This window comes from Platichthys flesus, chromosome 15 (assembly GCF_949316205.1).
Source record: "Platichthys flesus chromosome 15, fPlaFle2.1, whole genome shotgun sequence".
Taxonomy (NCBI): domain Eukaryota; kingdom Metazoa; phylum Chordata; class Actinopteri; order Pleuronectiformes; family Pleuronectidae; genus Platichthys; species Platichthys flesus.
Window position 1 is genome coordinate 4,296,535 of NC_084959.1, and position 20,261 is coordinate 4,316,795.

The 20,261-nt window shown below is 44.7% G+C and overlaps 1 protein-coding gene across 2 annotated transcripts in view; it reads left to right on the forward strand.

Annotated features, from left to right (window-relative positions):
* The window catches only part of zbtb16a (zinc finger and BTB domain containing 16a), a 106,712-nt gene that overhangs the window by 32,133 nt on the left and 54,318 nt on the right, over positions 1 to 20,261 (forward strand). For both annotated transcript variants that reach the window (XM_062405702.1, XM_062405703.1), the window contains exon 3: positions 19,277 to 19,374. In XM_062405702.1, the coding sequence (XP_062261686.1) occupies positions 19,277 to 19,374 (98 nt within the window). The remainder of the gene's footprint in view (positions 1 to 19,276; positions 19,375 to 20,261) is intronic.

Genomic DNA, 20,261 nt, shown 5'->3' on the forward strand with positions numbered 1-20,261 from the left:
CCGACCCTGGAAACAAGGGCCAACATAAACACTCATCCCCAACCCCCACCACGGACCTCACCTCAAATCCCCACAATCCCCGTTAGAGCTGATAATGAGGTTTGCGGCAGGAAGAGGACTTAAACCAAACTTATGGGAAAAGTGTCACACCACCTTAAAGTGCACCGGGTGACTTCTTTATTTAGGTGTTTCCATCCTTTCCCTGTAGGTTGCAGCGTGACACATTTCAGACAGAATTAAGAATCACAAAAAAGTGGTTCGTCACATGATAGCACTGGGATGCAGTGGAGGAAGGGGGGGGGGTGTGCGTGTGCGTGCGCTTGGGATTATAGCCCCGACTAATTACCTTGTAAAATGCCATTCCCTCCATTTAAAACACAGCAATGCCACAATTCCAATAAACGAGCATTATTCCACACAAAGAGGCGGAGGCATCGCGGCCTGGAACCCTCGGCTCCAGCTGTCTCGTAAACAGCGGTCGTCATAGATGCATGATTTTGTTCCAATTTTATCAGAGCGGGTATAAAACGGGAGTATTTATATTTTAGCTATCTTTTGAACGAGGGGCAGGGGGGGAGCGAATTCCACAGGAGTGCATTTCACCGCTCTCAAAGAGAAGTGTTTATTTTGACATGTTTGTAAATGGAATGAGGAATTAGATATACTCCTGTTTACGATGCAGCTCTGTGCTCTCAGGCTAATAACAGGAGGAATAGAATAAGATTTCTTGGTTCCTCGATGTGTTTACTCGTTGGAGCTGAAGCCAAATGAGAGGCCGAGTTAAATGTATTTTGAGACGAGAAGAAAGGAAAACGCTTCATTTGCCCGACCAGGCTAGACGGAGGGGCGACAGCGGCACAGAGTCGGGGACGTGGGACGCCCGTGTCAGTCCAGGGAATCTGTCAATTCTTTGACTTGAGCGATAAGGGTTGCTCCAAAAGAAGTTGGAGGACAGCTGGGGTCCCCTGACTGAGGCTTTGTGGCTTTGCTGCTCTCTGTAGCCCGCTGCCAGGAAGGGATGAAAGCAAGTCGAGGCTCAGAACGTCTGAAATGTTTTGATGAATCTCTCCCTCATCGATTCGTCTGTGGGAACACGCAGCGCTTCTGCCAGGGGTTAAGGGCTCCTCATGAAAAATGTTTGTTTTTCCCTGATAGAAGGGAGCGTTAGACAATATTTTAGCGGATATTTAAATTCTCAAGCATCAAAGCAAGTAGGTCCGTGGTGAAGGAAGAGACGAGAGGTGTAAATCAGCCTGTGTGATGAAAGAAAACAGGAAATTAGGCTCCGGGTTAAAAGAATAGCTCGAAGCCGAGCAGACGACTGTTTTCTATCCTCCTTCTCTTCCTGCTCTGCCGGTGTCGAGCCGCGCTCCCTTGCACATCTGTCGGCATGTATCCGCCGCTCAATCGCTCTCACTGGGCCACGGCGGGTTCCCTAACAGCTCAGTATGGCTCTTCCATTAATCAAAGACACTTCCAGTGTCCCATTACAGAAACACTGCTACTCGGCCTGTCTGAAGCTGACAGCTCGCCAATTCATCTTCGGGGAGAAAAAAAAAAAAAGCCATTGTGGCACGCCAGTCGCCTTTACCTGTTCAAACGAAGGGCTGTTAAGAGCATGGGAAGACCCCTCTGAAATTGTTTTCTCTAGGTCAGGCAAACAACAAAAAAGGTAAATTGCTTGTCTCAGGTAACACACAGGAGGAGCCGGCGGTGGCAGCCGGTTCTGGGGGGCGGGGGGGGGAATGGGTTTCGGGTGGAGGAGAGGGTCAGCGAGGAAATAAGAGGATGGAGATGTGTTTGTTAAGAAGCTGATTTCAATGATGCTGCAGGGGGATGATATGCACCGATGCTGTTTAACCGAAACGGCCTAAACACTGTCCTGACACCGAAGAGGACCCGGTGCAGAGGCGGGCTGCCACTAAGTGCACCTCCTTACGCCCCCCCCGGCTGCCTCACGGTGGCAGCTCGGGGGGTTCGGGCTTTTTGTGGCGGCGATCGAGTACAAACGGAGATAAACGGACAGAATTCACAACAGGATTTTACTTTTTGAAGGTTTTTCTGTCTCTATTTCTAAAATAAGCATCATTCAAACGGTAAAGTCAAAAATTTGATTACGATTAAAAGTGATGTCGAGGGTTTGTGATCCATAGGAGGAGGGAGGCTATGGCAAATGTCAAAGCTTTGATGAAACCTCTATAGATTCTGTATTTCTTTATATCACTTGTCACCAAGACAAGATAATTACAGATAAATGAGGTCGCATCTCAATTTATCACCACTAGGGGGCTCAATACTGTGTTAGCGAACATTTCTATTATTGCTAATCAGGGACAGTCTATTTAAGAAGCTAGGCTAGCATTGTTCTCAGTTGTGAGACTTTTTCGATCTGACCCGGCAGCTAGCCGGTCGTCCGCTGGTAAATAGATTTTTTATTGTAGCTTTAATTCTTAACCCAGCTGTTTATGTCACAGCCATAAAAGCCTATATACAATGAAAGTTTGTGTGTAAAACTAAAACAATGATCCAAAACAGGCTAAAAAAAACAAATGTAAACTTTCACATTATTTGTCGTATTAAATTAATTCAAAAAATCTTATTTAAAAATCTAAATTGTTCAAATGATGTTTTGAAGTAAACAGAGAAAAATGATATATATATATTTTATATAGACGATAATATATGGCATTTAACGATAAGTATAAGTCATCAGTTTTAGCTTTGGGGTTGATGGTTCCTCTGTTACATGGTGAAGGTTTCACATGTTGAATGTTTAATTGTCGGAATGATCCAAAGCACATGGAGCGGGTGACTTCAGGGCGGGTCCACGTGCACGTTCTGCTGGTTCCACCACAGAAAACAACACGTCGTGGTGGAGAAGGGCTGAACTCTCTATTAATGCTGGGTGTCTTTTGGGGATAACGTGCAATAAACCAATCAGAGCTTATGTCGATTTTTATATCATCTGAATAACACTGTGACGTGTTGTGCCATTGACTCCACAGCAAGTTTCTGTCGGTCAATCGTGCAAAGAATCTGAGTTTTGCACTAAAAGTTAAGATTAAGTCGAGATGACAAAGTTTCAGTCGTGATTTTTCTCCCATTTTTAAAATCCCTGTTTTTATTTTAAAGTAGCCTTCTGGCACTCGCACTGTAAATAGTTTAGCATGTGCAGTTGAGAGGGAAAAAGGCAAAGTGAACTGTGAAAAGCCAGCTGCTGCTCAGGGTGTGTGGCTCGGAACTGGCAGCTGGTAACTCCAACATTTTTAGCTGCTTGGAAGTCGAAGAAGTGGCGAGTGGCTTGTTTCCAAACCGAGGAGCAATCCCGAGAAAAAGGCAAGAAGAAGAGAAACCCGGCGTTTTGTCAGGACGGCTCAGTGCGATCACATTGTTCTCATTAGGATCAGATCTTTCTCTCTAATGAACACACTGACAGTAAAAGTGAGGGAGGCCGAATGAGAAAGGACAGCTTGTCCCCTCCCCTCAGCCCCGTACTGAACCCCCCCCGCTCGGTTTGATTGGCATAATGAGGTGAAGGCTAGTTGGCACAAAGCTGCTCCGGGGGGCAAATGGAGACATTATTATTTTGTGCGTGTATGTGTGTAAAGAGGGTTTCTTGGCGATCTGCACCTCGGCCCCACTGGGCTTTTAATTACCCTCCCCGTAACATGGCATCTGCTGAGACTGGACGAGAGAGCGAGCACTGCCAACATGGGCACCGCGGCTCTCTCTCTCTCTCTCCCCCCCATGCTCTCTCTCTCTCTCTCTCTCTCTCTCTCTCTCTCTCTCTCTCTCTCTCTCTCTCTCTCTCTGTCTCTTGTCACCGTTGGACCCCAGCTGCAGTCTCGCTCCGCGCTTATTGGATTCTATCTACATGTATGATTGATTCAGCACCTGAACTGTGCTTTTCATGACAAGACGGCCAGACTGACACACACATTGACACACACACAATGTCACAGACACACACACACACGCATGCACACAGCAGAGCAAAGCACCCCAGCTGGCAAATATTTAACCAACCGTGAGCCACAGTAAGATGCCCACTCTGTTCAAGTAGGTTGGGACATTTTCGGAGCAGATGTTTGATTTGCTGCTCTGGAAGAGAAAGATTATAGTTGTCTTACTAAAACACATTGTGTTGGTCCTTGTGTGTTGGTGTGTGTGTTTCCTCATGAAGCTGCAGTTTTGATTTGATTTGAGCAAAAAATACGACAAAATCATCCAAAAAGGATTTGATTCCTGCTCGAGATTCACCTCAGTTAAACCTCAGCTCTTCCAGATGTTGGAAATGGGCTTTTTTCTAAAGCCATGTGACTTAAAGACATATGGCTACATCCTAGATAAGCACCTTGTGAGTCCGTAGTTTTGGTGAAGTTGTAAATCATCCATGACCGCGTTGTGTCACAGGCAGTTTGGTGAGTTGAGGACACTTATTTTGGTGTTTACAGGCGTCTCCCATTCCAAGTGAAGCCCTATAATCACTCTGGCTGCAGCCACCACCATGAGCGCTGCTCTCGCTGTGTTTTTCTTATTTATTTTTTGTGCACATCTCAGGGATCTGAGCCGTTTAGCTCCGTGTGCACGTCGCTGGAAATCAGGGCGCGTTCCGTATAGTGTGATATAAGGTTGTGTATCTCCAGTGTGTCACCAGCCTCTAGCTGTTGGTAATACACACAAACACAAACATGCTAGTTGGGCCATGAAGAACATTTAAAGGTCCTGTTTGTTGTTTTAATCGCCGGCCCCCCCACACACTCCCCCACCCCCCCACCTCACTGTCTGCCGACGCCTCCCCCACACATGCACATGCACAGACACATGCACACGCACAGACACACGCACATGCCTTTTTTTAGTCACAGCATTAGCAGTCGTATCGATTTCTTCCTTTATGCTTTTTCTAACCCCTTGTTAAGGCAAAGACCCCCCCAACAGTCACACACACACACACACACACATTCGTCACACAAGCCATTGCAGCAATCTACCCAAGGTAATAATCATCCACATTATCCAGTGTTATTACTTATCATAACACCTCATTATGCAATAATTCCATTAAACAACAATGATGTCATTATTTTTCATATTCATCCCGACTCCTCCTGAGGAACAATCGCTGCCAAATCTGATAAATGCACGAGGTTTATTCAACTCTTGCCATACTGCTCCGTCTAATTCCGAGGTGCATTAGTGTCACATAGAGAAGTACATTATCGGTGGGATACTACGTTATCAGCTGACGGTGGTGGTGAGTGATGTTTTCCTCGCCGGGGTCGGGGGGGGGGGCTCTGCTCTCGAGTGAAGGCAGCGACCCCGGCCTGACATCCAGACGCTACTATTCCAGTGTTCTGGCCCCTCCGGCCAAAAAGCTGTCAGCACATATTTTATCCTTTTTGCTCGCACAGTACATTTCCTCTCGCTGCCTCTCTCTCCTCCTTGTTGGACTTGTCTCACGACCTCTCCTCCCTCTGTGGACACAGCAGTGACACGGACCCACTACCAGGCGTTAATGGCTCCTCACAACCTGTTAGAGTAATTCCAGGTCGGCTCATTTGGTTAAATCATGTTATAAAAGTTGCCTGTCGTGTTTTTTCTTTACCCAGGTTTCTGTGCATGATTCAATTTTAATGGAGGAGAACAACATCCTGGTCTATTCCTCCAACTTAGCAGGACGCCGCGGTCCTTTTGTGTTTCGACAACAGAGTAATACAACTTTATTACGGTTTTAACACAAATAATGTGTCTCACACATTTGCTTTTAAATTGGTCTTAAATTTAGTGCCTGGCAGCGTTTGCCTTTTTGGGATTTACAATTTGCATTTCGTAATGATCATTTATTTCCCACATTTTGCAGTGTGCCACTGTGCACTCTGTTATTAGGCATATTTCACACACACCCCCCCCCCCCCCCCCCCCGACTCTCACAGGACCCTCCGCTGTACGGGCAGAGGCACTGATTCAAGCCGACAGAATTCCTTGGCACAGACCGCCCACTCCATTCACTGGCTGCTGTTCAGCTGTCATACTCGCTCGCTGATGTTTCTCCCTTTTAAATGGGGGTTTGCCGCCTTATCCCCAGTTAACCACTCGTCGTGGGTCAGATATGATGAGAGCGAGAGGACGCCTGCCTCGTGACAGCAGCAGAAAAAGAGACGTCAGGTATGAATAGGACGAGAACGAGCTCCGGTAGCGTTGTGATACCGATGAGTCTCAAAGTGAAGGTTTGGGATCCTCCGGGGGGAATGTGAGCTGGACTGCCAGAAATAGGAGCAATTGTCACGCTTCATTATCTTCCAGTTCCTCTGAGTTCGCTCGGTGGGTAGTAAGCCATATTTGACATAGTTCTTATCCCATGAAGGTAAGAATTTATTCGGTTTCAATTCATGTGTGGATCCCGGAATCAAATAGAAATCTGCAAACCTTCACCGCGGCTAATTGGCCACTTGATCACCACACTGCAGACTGATTCAATAAATGCACCCTGTCCACGGAGACGCTCTACAAACAGCTCACACTGAACACCACCTGCCTGTAGGTATTTGTACTGAGGGATATTTGCATTATTATTCACAAAATGTATAAAAGACAGTGGAAAAAGCAACTCATATATATATATATATAATAAATGATGTGTCAAAAATACAACTTTAACTAGTTCAATGTGCAAAATCCCATAATAATTGAATTTGATTGATATAAACATATAAAAGGAAAAAAAACCTCAGCTGACACCTTTTGGTATTTTGCTTTTTTAAGACTCTGCTGATTAAGTAATGATCAGAATAGTTAAACCAATAATCCTCTATAATCCGTCTAATCAGCTACTCAAGTGATTTGAAACTGTTTTATTGATTCTTTCCACACATTTATATATAAAGCAAAAAGTTAATTGTACAGCAAATGTTGTGAGGGTTTTTTCCCTCATGTTGTCTTAGATATTTACTCAATAGAGGCCGTATAGACAGAAAGTATAAATGTATTAGAGTTAGTTTAGATAGGTGCTAACAGGTGTAGACAACACACACACATTACATCCACATCTAGGTGTAAGTGCTCTACAGCCATTAAAAAGGAAACAAACACAGCTATTACAGGAACTGTGATGTGTACAAGAACATAGTGTCACCCCGTCACACACACACACACACACACACACACACACACACACACACACACACACACACACACTGGGATGAGAGCGACTTGTTTACTGCAGCCCCGCAGAGCTCCGGCTGGGGCTGTGTGGGACGCCCGTGGGTGCTGTGTAGCTCTTGGAAGGCAGACGTGCGGTGAATGACAGTGCAGATAGCCCAGCGCCATCACTGCCACCTGAACCTCCCCACGCCGCCCCATAAACACACACACACACACACACACACACACACACACACACAGACACACAAGTTCACGAGGTCGGACACATCAAAACAACCTGCCTGCGGCCGTCTCAAGTGAGAAAATAAACCCCTGCAATCTCGACCTTTATTCTTTTCAAACGCTTTTATTTTCCTCAGCATAGATGCAGTCGTTCCCTGCAAATAATCTTATCTGTGTTGTTTTGCATGGACAGGCACAAACACACACACAGACAGACACACAAACACACTGGCTTGCCTCTATCTGTTTCCCAGAATGCGATCTGTCCGCCTCGTTACAAGGCGTACAGTAAATCAATCTCTGAGGCATTGCATAATAGTTTGAGAGCCGAGTCCAAATAGCTAAATAATCACCTTGTCAACTGGTCGGCTCCGGCTCGAAATAAATAAAAATCACAAGGTCCCTCTCCCGTTTCCAGATAAACAAGAGTGTTTACACTGAGTGAAGTTATGAGGCTCGGCCGTCCACACGATGTTCACTGTGTGCCAGTGGGTTTTTCTTAGATAAGCCACAATAAGTACCAGTTGAATTACATGTGCTGAACTCTATTTAGCTTTTCTAATTTAGATTGGGTTCTCTATCTATCATTTTGATAGTTCTGCAGGTCTCAGAATGTCAGTGTTATAGTTTTTAGATATTTGTGAATTCGTTTTGATTTCTTTCTATTGAACTTTAATGGGTCAAATCAAAATAAATCAGTGATTAACATTGTATTACAGTTAAAAAAGGCCTCAACTCTACAAACCTGTCGAAGCATTTTCAATTAAAATAGTCATTAACATTGCATTAAGCTTTTATTTCCAATCATTTGCTGTTTACTGATTATAAAAGACAACTTTTTCTTTTTAAACTAGCGACACATTTTTCCTCTCAGATGTTTTCTTCACACTTACGAATCCAAATATTGAGCTCGGTTGTTCTTACAGTATTGATGCGTCACTTTTCGCTCTTCCCGGGTTAATAAATGTCATTTTTCCGACACTCTATTTATCATTTCTGATTCTAACTGCCGCAGCAAAGACAAAACTTCTCCACAAGGTAAAAGTTTGATCCCGTTTGGTCTCATTCGAACTCTCTCCCTGCTCACACACACACACACACGCCGCTATTATCTGCATTTAACAGCCCTCCCCTTTCTTATTTTCATTTTTGTGCAAGTGCCGTGCCATCACACAGGTTGTTGTGTTGTCGTTCTTGTTGCGAAATGCATCTTTTATTGATGTAACAGGTGCTCAGCTCGACTGCAGCAGTCAAAATAAGCCATCTCGTCCTCTGTGGGGCTTTCAGAGTGGAAGCTAAAGTTAGACATCTTTGAGGTTTTTCTGCCACTTGATGGAAGGTGAAGTCGATGCATAATGCATGAGGAGAGAGGGAAGACTTCGTCTGGCTGCTTTTTATAGACCACCAAAGCTCTGCTGCTGCACACACACACGCGCAGACACACACACACACACAGACACACACACACACACGCCTGAGCCGACCGTCTCACTCGATGCGCTGTAACCTCTCTCAGATCAAGAAGGCAGGAGCAGAGGAAAAACAGGAATCTAGCAAACCGGCAACATTGTCGAGAGTGGAGAAGAAGAAAAAAAAAGAAAGAAGAGAAAGAAACAACAAGACGAAACAGAAATGTTGACGCGCTATTTCGAGACGGCAACGTCGTTTGATGCACAAACCAAACGAGGAGCTGGGGTGGGGGGGGGGAGCAGCGGGGCTGGCGTCTGTCTCAAAGAGGGGCTTTAACAGAAATACTTTATACATGTGATCTTACAGGCTCTCCTCCGTGTTTGTTCCCACCGTTCCAACACCTCAGTGAACGTGTCTTTAGGTCTAGTTCAAAATGAGGGAACTGGGAAAAGAAAAGAGTCATCACACCAGGGAGGAGCCGGGGATGTGAAACCATTTGCAGGCAAGTCGAGCTCCTGCTTCTGGTTGCAGGTTATTGAAAGAAAAAACATTTGCTGCCCTGAAAAGTGTGAAGTTATTTTTCCTCTCATCCCTCTAATGCTTATTCAACCAGGCCGGTTGACTAAGAGCACGCTGTCGTTTACGGTAATGACCTCAGGGGAGATTCTGCAGTGAGTTGCATGTACACACGCCACCGACCAGTGACGGCTCAGAGCCTCTGTGGTCAACTCCCTTCATCTGCTGCATTGTTTTTCTGTGTTTCTTGGGCCTGGATGATAATATTTAAAGATATAAATAAGTAAAGAACGAGAGGTCACAGTGCAAAAAGCTTCTATTTTTCATTTTCTGTAAAATTAGCAGACTGATATCGACTCCTCTCCGTGAGCGATGTGTTCTGAGGCCGGCGGCTGAGACGTTTGAACACAACACCCGTCGTCTTTGGGGAATTTAAGTGTCTTGCCAAAAGGCTGAACCCTCGACTCGCTTTGATAAAAACATTTCTCTGCAGTAACAAGAAAAATGTCTCCTGCCAGTCGGTGGGGGGGGGGGGGATTTGAACCGCAACCTCTGGGTCATGTTCTCTCTTCATTGTCACCTCTTCATTGAATAAAGGGACTTTGTCGCAGGCTGAGAGCTCTTCTCTCCGCGTGGAACTGAAGCCGCCGGGTTGAAATGGCTTCCTGAGTGAGACCGAGGGTATTAGGGAGCGAATCCCAACTTCTGAGGTCTGGGGGAATCCAGGTATCTAACTGGGATTAGGGAGCAATAGTCGGTTCCTGCCCAGGAAGCACAATTAGACGTTTCACGGATTATTCCTCTTCTCTCACCTGAGAACCGTCCTCCGGTAGCAGTCGTGCCTGGGTGGCGATAATTAGAGGAAACAGCCGTTATACTTCTCACATGATTTCATTGCAAAAATAAACTGCAGCATCGTTTCCCTTTAAGGAAACTGAGATGTGACACTGCCCAGAGGGGTTTATATTTCTTGGCCTCACAGGAGCAGATTCCAGCGATTAGATTCAAGTCTTAACTGACAGGGTTTGATATCACGGAGTCCTCGTCTGATGATTGACCCTCAGCTTTAAAAAACAATCCCTCAGCCCCACATGACCTTCATTTGATAAAATATCTCCGTCCAGACGAAAGAACATAGAAATGGTACAAACGTTGAAAACAGGCATGCCGGGCCAGTAGATGGCGATAAACATCTTGATGTCTCCAATTGTTCAAATACCACAGAAGAACTCCTATATCTACTATTACTACAAACCCTTCAATACAGTAAAGGAGCAAATGTCTTATTTTATTCGACAGAGACTCTTTTTAATTTAGATTATTTCCCAAAAAACGATAGTTTTCAGACATTTTAAATCTACTAAATGAAGCTGATGACCACATTGGGTGAGCGTCTCCACTCTGTTGTCAATAATTAAGGCTTTAATGGCAAAATATGATTTTTAAATCCCTCTCATCCTCACACTCTCTGCCGCCGCCGCCCCTTCTCCCTCTTGCACGTCAGACGCCGGCATATCGTGCGTGCATTGTGGGTAATTTTCAGCCTGAATAAAGTCCTAAGAAACATTTATTTAACGGTCGAACATCTCAGTGACAGAAAAAGCCACAGCGTATAAATGAAGCCGATGATTTCAATGCCCGGGGGCGCTTTAGAGGGCCTCGAGGACATGATGACATTTTAAATTCTCAGCTTTAGAAATAGAACCTCATCTTTCTCGGCCTTGTTACCACACGGTTGTATTAAATGCTACAGAGCTGTGTTCGGCTTGTCGCTGGCTGACTCCGGTCAGAACTTGTATTGCGTCTGTTCATCCGTCTCAGGTCTCATTTCTCCTCCTGCACTTTGAAGCTGGGGACACATGTTGGTGAAGGGAGGAGACGGAGAGCTGGAAACTGCATGTAACGCCATTAGGAGCCTGTGCAAGGCATTAATTAGTCCTGCAGGTTAGGACACCTCTTGTGGGCTAACTCAGACATGACTGATTGGATTTTAATGAAACTTGTGTGAATCATTAATCCATCCTCCGTACAGCCGTCTGTCAAACTCACCCTCGTTATCAAAATTGCAGCGATGAGATGAGATGAAACGATGCGTCCAGAGGAGGAGGCGGAGCCGCCATCGCAGGTGACACGTTTGTCTCTGATTGGCCACGACAGAGTCTGTGTCACTCAAGCGAGAGAACACGATTACTGTTTTTTTGTTTTTTCTCTATTGTATTGTTTTAACCCCGGGAACATGATATAGCTGTTTTCACCGGAGACACCCACAGGGCAAACTCGGGGGCGGTTGGTGTCTGCGATATTATAAATAACACAGTGAGGATGAAAGGCTGTGGCGCTCGACTCCACCCCCCCCCCCCCCCCCCCCCCGTCCCTCCATCTCTCCTCTCTCTCCCCTTCTCTCTCGCCCTGCTTCTCATCTATGCTCAACACGAGTGCCTCGGCGTTCGCGTGTGTGTGGCTTGAATTTATATGAACGTCTCCCCGGCGAGGGACAACGGGGGCCAAGTCATTGATATGTGCGGGAGGACTCGGGATAAACAGCCCACGCCAAACCGGTGTTACGCCAGCTCGCCTGATACATTTTGATTGAGCAAAGACAGAGGGGTGGAGTTGGGGGGGGGGGGCAAATGGAATTGGGGGAGGCTTAAGAGAAGCGTGATGAAACGACAGCAACATTTTCCCTTTTTTTTTTACTTTCACCTGGTTTTCTCCTGTCGGCAGAAAATAGACCCGCGGTGACGCACACACCAGATAAATGCACCGCACTTCCACTGAGCTTCTCTGGTCTAATCGACCACTCAGGGAGCTTTACGCTACACGCCATTCACCAGTTCATGCACACACTCATTCACAGGTTTTTGAATCCGGTGTTGAGCTCAAAGATACTTGGACGTGAGAGCTGGAGGAGGAGGAGGAGGGGTGGGGGGGTGGGGACAAACCAGTGACCTTCCCATTATAAGATGAGCATCGGAGCTCTTTAACAAATAGCAGGACGCCGCTACTCCCACTATTATTGTGTTGTTCACCTCTAAACACAGCCTGTGGTTTAGGTTTTATCCAAAATATGATCGGCCACCATCACTATTCCCCTCTCGCCCCCTCTCTCTCTCTCTCTCTCTCCGGTCTCTGTGTGACACGGTCAGCCTCCTAATGGACTGGAAACTCACACTGGGGGTGGGGAGGGGGGGAATTAAAGTCCCTTGTTCCCCCCCGCTCCGTCTCTCTGTGTCACATAACCAAAATAAGAGGTGGCGGCGGGACACTGCGACGCTTATGGCCACATTAGGATCAGCCACCAAAGTGACACAGAATTGCCTTGTGCATCATTTGGGCTTTGTTTCACCATGACAGGGAGTCGTGTGTGTGTGTGTGTCTGTGTGTCTGTGTGTGTGTGTATGTGTGTCAGCGGTCCCTGTCCGCCCTGTGCTTTTATCCCCGAATTGATGAACCACCGGCTGGGGTCTAACTTCTCGAGTGCGTTATCCCACTTCATAATTTGTGAAAGTCTTTTTATTGACCTTTGTTTGTAGAGTGTTTTCTGTCGATGTCGCCCCCCCCCCCCCCCCTCAGTTTCTGCCTCGTGACTTTCCTCCGTGCTCGTTTCACATTTCAGCTCCGACTTCAATATTTTTCATTCAGTGATGGTTACAGATGATATTTGAATTGTTTAGTTTATTTATAATCTGGTTTTCCAGTGTTAAGTAAGTAATTTGTGTTGCTCTGACCCACAATGTTGAACAATACAGACAATATTCAAACCTTAAACACATTTGTCCTCAGGAAATGAAAATACTTCTTCTGTTTTAATTAAATCAATTAATTTCTAAAATTTTCCAATATATAAATGGAAGTAAATTGGTTAGTTTTTTTTTTTTTTACTTTAGTTTCTACTGGTTTAAAGAGACATGAGAGTACAAGGTCAAAAACTATCATGGAAAATATCTTAAAATAAATGATCAATATCAACGTCTACAAATCTCCAAAGGTGGCAGTATTTTTAACTTCTTAACAAATACCAACACATAATGAACATTTATTATTCATATCCATAATTTGTCATGTTTCAAAGTGATTTTAGAAACAGGTGAATTAAATCGCTCGGGCTCTTTGCCACATCGGCACACGGAGATAATGCTTCATCTAATAATCTTTGAAATAAAATATGTATTTTTGACCATTGAACGAAATAAATTTGTCAAATTAAACAGAATTTCAAGCTGTATTTGTGGATATTTAGCAACTCAGGGTCAGATCCATCAGACACAGGCGACATTACCATTCATTCACTGGTGTGTTCCCAGCCTCCTGATGAATTTAAGACCAGTTCACTTTTCTTTTTATCTCACTTTTGTCATCAGCTCGTCTCTTAATTTGTCTGTCACTTGGTTTTCGGTGCCGTTCACTGAATATTGAATGATTTCACAGCGGCGTGTGTTCAAAGACATCAATGATAATATGAAAATCTTGATTTGTACAGCTTGCATTTTGAACAGAGACACTTCACAGGGGAGTGAGATAGATGATTTAGTGTTTTAGGCTCAGCTAACAGCTAATGTGGGAGAAACAGTCCAAACCAAACGTTTTCAGATGGCGACGTGAGGCGCTCGCCATCGCTCTGCTACTTAGGTCTGATCCCTGCTTTCTCCGATTATCTGTTGTTTTTCATCTGATCCACAGAAATAATGACGACACACACACACACACACACACACACACACAGAGACAGCTTTTCCTCAATTTACCACCTCTTATCAATCGCCTCCCTTTATCTTTTAGTGTTTTCTTCTCTCCATCTCAACCCTCCATTCCTCTTTCTTGCACGGCTTTTATTTACGAACATTGTTCCAGGTTGTTTTATAGCTCCCCTCAGGACCAGGGAGGATGCAAGAAGGCAGAAAAAAAAAATAAAAAAGATGGGGAAAAATAAAAGATGAAAGGATAGAGAGCAACACTCAGGGCGGCTGAGGGAGAAATAGATTCTGGGCAGGCAATGAGAAATAAGTGCAAGTCATCAAGCGCGGCCCTGCTTGGCTTTTTCCCCTTTCCCGTCTAATAGTTTAGATGTGGTGATATGAAATGTTGATGTGAGCTGATCAGCGTGGGTCTCGGGCAGAGTCATTTGATTTAATGAGGTTTGGCAGTCGTTCCGCTGCCTGTGTCAAAGCCCAATCATGTGAAATGTGGACGACTCAAAGCCATCAAAGGGACGCTGGAGTTGTTTTCACTTATTTTATTTGTTGTGGCACAACAGAGCATTAGGGCCACTTACAGGCAGAAAGATACATCTGTGATCAGGAGGAGAAAGTGGCAGAATTACAAGAATAAAGTTGTCATATATTACGAGGGAAAAATTCACAATTTTAAAAGAATAGAAAGTTGGTTTTGGGAGTTCATTTGTGAGGGAGGGACGTCAGAAGATCAGCCAGTCATGGATTTTCTGCTTCAGGATTTGAGATATAACAGACTTTCGACTATAAAAGGTTTTTACTTCAGAAAACATCTGCGGTTTTGAGAATATTGTTGTAATATTACAAGATTAAAGTCGTAATATAATGATAATTGTCATAATTTAATGAGAATAAAGTCTTAATTTAAAAGATAAACATCTGAGGCTTAGGTTAATATAGTGCTGAAGTGCTATATAGCTTTGTTATTTGTGAAACTAAAGTTTAACTTAACAAGATGGTTCAACATTCAACATTTTGAAGCACACAACATCCTGATCTTCTGATTACGACTTTGTTCTCATAATATTACGACTTTATCCACATAAATATTACATTATTTTCATAATATTACGAGTTTATTCAGGTAATATCACTGCTTGGTTCTCAAACTCAGATTAATTCCCTCAGTAACTGGCTGTAACATGTCATCATATCATAGATCACTTCACTTTGACTTTTATTTTCATCTGTCAATCATACGAGCAGCAGAACAGGTGGGAAGCTCCCGTCTTCACCGATTTGTGTTGGTTATGAAATATGGCTAAAACAAGTCTGGCGGCAAAATGAAGAAAAAAGTCGTGAATTACACACGTCAAGCTGTTGCTGCTCAATAACGCAGTCCTCTAATCCACTCACATTTCAAACACACACACTCACAGACACACACACACACACAGCCCTCGGTCGGGCTGCGTTTTACGAGGAGGCGCGCTGCACGAGGTGATCAGCGTATGTTCTGTTGACATAAATTTCAAATTTATTGCGGCTGTCAAAAGTGACTGTCGGACAAAGTCGATTATTAACTGAGTAAATGGCCTGAGAGAATTTTATGTGAACTTCCTTAATGTCTACAGTCAGTCTGTTTCAAATCACCCCCCCCCCCCCCAACCTCCCTTCCTCCCTCCCCAAGCTCCCACCCACCTCACACACACACACACACACACACACAAAACTCATCAGCTATTTCAGAGGCACAACATGTGTGTGTGTGTGTGGGTCTGTGTGTGCGCGGAGGTCTCTCCGAGCTAAATCACTGAGCTGAGACAATATTTTACTATCCTTTTACATATCATTAAACTTTGCAGGAGCTGAATCACAGTATATTATTAGCTCCACTTAGGCACATAAATCATTCGGAGGCGTATTAATCACCTGAAATGCTTTCTTGTTTCTAATTATCATTTCATTCTATGGAATCCAAAGCTGCGGGGGCACCATCAAGCTCCCCCCCCCCCCCCCCCGTCCTCAGATCAGCCCTTCACTGAGTTCATATCAGTCAGGTGACCTTCCTGTCTAGTGTCTCTCCTGCTCGTCCCCAGGGTGCAAGTTGGACATATTTGAATTTCAGTTTTTACCTTTTGAATCATCATGTTAAACCTCTGTTCTGGATCATCTCTGATTCGCTCTCAATTGTGACTCATTAAGAGGCAGTTTTAAAAAAGTGTCTCGTCTTCAAAGGACTGGTGAACCTGGTGTGTTCGACTGGTTGTGGAGTTTATGTCCCTTGACTTCCAGTTAATAAAGCTGGTGTGTCTTAAGTGGCAAACTGAGGTTGGTAGTTGACGTTGTGACGCAGGTCCCAGGTCTGCTGATGAAGAACCAGCCAGAAATCAAGTATAATGGTCCAAATGTGGCCGTTGACAATAGTCTGAGCTGTGAGTCTCTTGAAACTGTCCTTAATCACTGCAATCCAATGTGTACATTAGCTCCTGCTGCTAACTCGGTCATAATTTAACCCACTTTATACGTTTTAAATACTTTACATTAAAAGGAGAATGGCTTCACACCCTATGGACAAAGCCAGTAGTGCTCCAAGTCCTAAACCTGTCCTTTTACAGACTAAATTACTGGAGCAGCTGCTGTTACCATTCTGTTGAACATCAAGTAATGTGCTGTTGCAGTGGAATTCACCTCACACTCTACAGGGACACACACACACACACACTCGGCACTAGGCTCATCCACACTTACATGTAGGCTGGAAATACATGGCATTGCTTCCACTTCAAGTGGCCTTAATAAGTCGGTCCGTACCTTATCAGTGCTCTGTCTGCAGGGCACAATGGTCCGATTGAGCCGGGACACAATGGGCCTCTGAAAGCCTTTGTGCCCTGTGTGTGTTGTGTTGTGGTTTACCACTGGCGTGAGTTTCCCCCCCTTATCAGACTGAAAGTGTGTGAGAACATCACCTATGATCCTTAAAGGGAACAGAATAAAAAAAAATCAATTCCAACCCTCTGCTTTGTCCATTCGGTCGTGTGTTGTTGAATTTGTCTCATTCCTCGTGCACGACTCTTCAAAGACAGAATTACGTGAAGATGTTTTTTTGTTGTGGTTATCTAACAGTAAAGGTCGAGCGTCGGTCCTTCAGAGGTGAAGCATTCGATTGTTGCTTGTTTGGCACCAATCACGGGGCAGGGATTCCACTGCAGAGGTGGCAGGGGCCGCAGTTTGTCTCCTGGCAGTTGCCTTAATAGGCCCGAATGCCATGCATCAGTCTGCTGCAATTACTATCGATCTGTTCTACTATATGTGTAACCAAGAGCAGCAGGTCGGTGGCATACGGCATCTGATGGCGTATTGTGGTGCCTGCTCTTCGTCAGGCTCGAACACCTCTGCTGGTCGTTGGAAACTAGGAACTGTAATTATATAAAATGAAATAAAATGATGTAGGACTCTGCTCTGCACCCTCACAGATTGATATCTCACAGTCTCAGAGTTTGCTTTCCCCCGTCTCTCTGTGCCACTCGGTCCCCTTCTCCCGTTCGGGGGCATTTGACCCTCACAGGACCTTGTACTTACCCTCTACTCGCCAAAGGGCCGTTATTCTGACTTTGGATTCCAGGGTCTCTTCCCCTGCAGTCATGATTTCCTCATTTCAGATTTGTCCTACTCTTCTTTCCGGGTTTTACAGGAGGTTTCAAGACAATTAATTGTCACTTAAGTCAAACTAGACTTAATAACTCCTGCAACCATCGCCCAAAGGACAACATAACGTCTCCGTGTCTGTCTCCGTCTCGCTCGGTCTCCCGCCGCCCCCCCCGAGGCACAAAAAGAGAGCTGTAAATCAATTTGCATTCGACATCTGACATCAATCAGTCATGTTTTGGGAGAGTGGCACCGCCTCCTCCTCCGCGGCTCTGTTGAGAGACACTAAGATGGATGGCTGTCATCTCGCCCAAGTTGAGCGGATCCCTTATCAAGGGCATTGTTTCCCCGAGACGGCACTCGGCTGATCGCTCTGTGCCACCTGACTCGTCGGCAGAGGCCCCACAATCCATCTGGTTGACGTTGTCTTGTTTTGTCTGCCAGGAGCACCGGGAGTGTGGAATCTGTCATGAGTCCCGGCACATTTCGGGGGTTATATATATTTCGAGCTTTGCATTGAGACTGTCAACTCGGCTCTGGAAACGTGCTCATCAAAACCAATGCAGACTTTTAGGGGGCCAATAACAATATTTATAAAAATAAATATCTTAGATGTTGTTATCAAACCCTTATTTACAGTTCAAAACTTTGTAACCTTTTATTATAAATATATAAGAGCATATTTGGAAACATAAAAGGCTCATACTAACCGTTTTTGTTTTATTTATCAGAATAAATCAGTTGGGTGTTAATTAAAAAATACGACAACTATGTGTTAACGCAACCGTTTTCGAAGTTTATTGATTTGTGTCAAATCTGCACCAACTTTAGGAATAAACCATGACAGTCCTGAAAGTCCAAATCCTTTTTGTACTTCTCTATTTGAAGTTCTCGGGAGGCTTAGGGCACTGAGGCAGTTGTTTGGCAATTCGTGTCACCTTAATTGCTTTAGAGCACTTTCAGATACCTCTCAAGAATAATATGCTTTGTAATAAGCCGTGGGGGTCTTTGGGGATTTTGTAACACACAGAGAGAGAGAGTTGTGGGTGCAGACTTTAAGTTGTCGGAGGTTATTTCGTTACCAAACCTTCGAGGCCTTTGCCACCTAATCAAATATTGACCCTGAGCCTCGTCTGAGCTTGAGCGTTTAAACTGTGACACATCCTCATGCACAAAAAGGGACATTTCATAGCAGGTCTGATTTAGCTATCGTGTGTTTAGTCAAAAACTGGCCCATAAATAGCTCATACACTAAATAGCTGCTCTCTGTGTGTGTGTGCTCTGTATTTAGCGTCTTATCCGTCTGCAGCTCTTGAGATGCAGGGAGCTGCTTGAATAGCGTCTGGTGATTTACAGCGGTCGGCTGCTCCCTGCAGAAGAGTATGTGCGGCGGTTGGACGGTTGGTTGCGCTGATGGTTATTGTTATGTGCTGATGTTATGATTTATGGAGTGTGACAGTTTTGTTTTTTTTCACGCCCGAGGCTGCAAAAGGCCGAAACCCTTTGGCCGCGCTCGAAGCCGTCAGCTGTGTGAACACTTTCCCGCAGAAGCTAAAGATCAATTTGAGCGATACACACGCACGCCAGCGACTCACTAACCAGCAGACTCCAGACAGTAATGTGTTTGTTTTGCTCTCTGTCAACAGGAAGATGCACAGTGGAATGAAGACCTACGGCTGTGAGCTGTGTGGGAAGAGCTTCCTCGACAGCCTCCGTCTACGCATGCATCTGCTGTCTCACTCAGGTGAGGAAATCAAACTAACCCAAATCACAACCCTGTTAAACCCCCACCACACCATCATTATACACAGAGAGATAACAGAGACACCTCCTGTTTCCTGGAGGCTGCTGCTGATTTTTTTTAGCGAATGGTTGAAATGACATTTCCTTATTGTCACTGAAGCATTAAACAGCAAAGTGCTTGCCTCAGAGTTGTGTTGCTTTCAAAGAAGACGGAGATTAGACCTTTTTGAGTCATTTCAAACTTTGTTGGAAAGTCTGTAGAAACTAATGGAGGTCAGAGGTGAGCGAGCTGCTCATTAAAGGGCCGACCAATGGTTTGAACCCAATTATTTCTTATGACAACTTTCCAACTTTGACCACAGTGTCCAGTATAACTTGGCTCAGTGAGTTAAAATGACTTTTCAAATCAGTCTGCATTCAAAACTGTACATCGGCAAATAATGGAATCAGGACTCTGCCAAAAAATATATGAAATTTCACATTGTCAGAATTGGAAGAGCTGAAGTCAAAGGTCAAATTTGCTTAGTGTAACCCCTCCTATCCAAAAACAAACAAGATAACCTGATATGTTCGTTTGTTTTTATAACACCCATCAAGGGGGTTATGTTTCCTTGTTTGTTAAAAAGCAAGATGACTCAAAAAGCTCTGAAGTAATTTGTATATAATTCGGGGAGGGAAGGGAAATGAGCCATTTTCTTAAATTTCTCAGAAAGTACAAACCTGAATTTGTACATTTTAGTGAAGATCCTGATTTTACTCCGGATCTGATGTGAAACAATGTTGAATCCGCCAATGTTTGGCCTTGGATGGGGGGGCGGGAGGGGGAGGGGGGTGAGTGTGCTCAACCTAAGTGCTGCTATAGTGTCCGTTTTTGTTCAATTACATTTT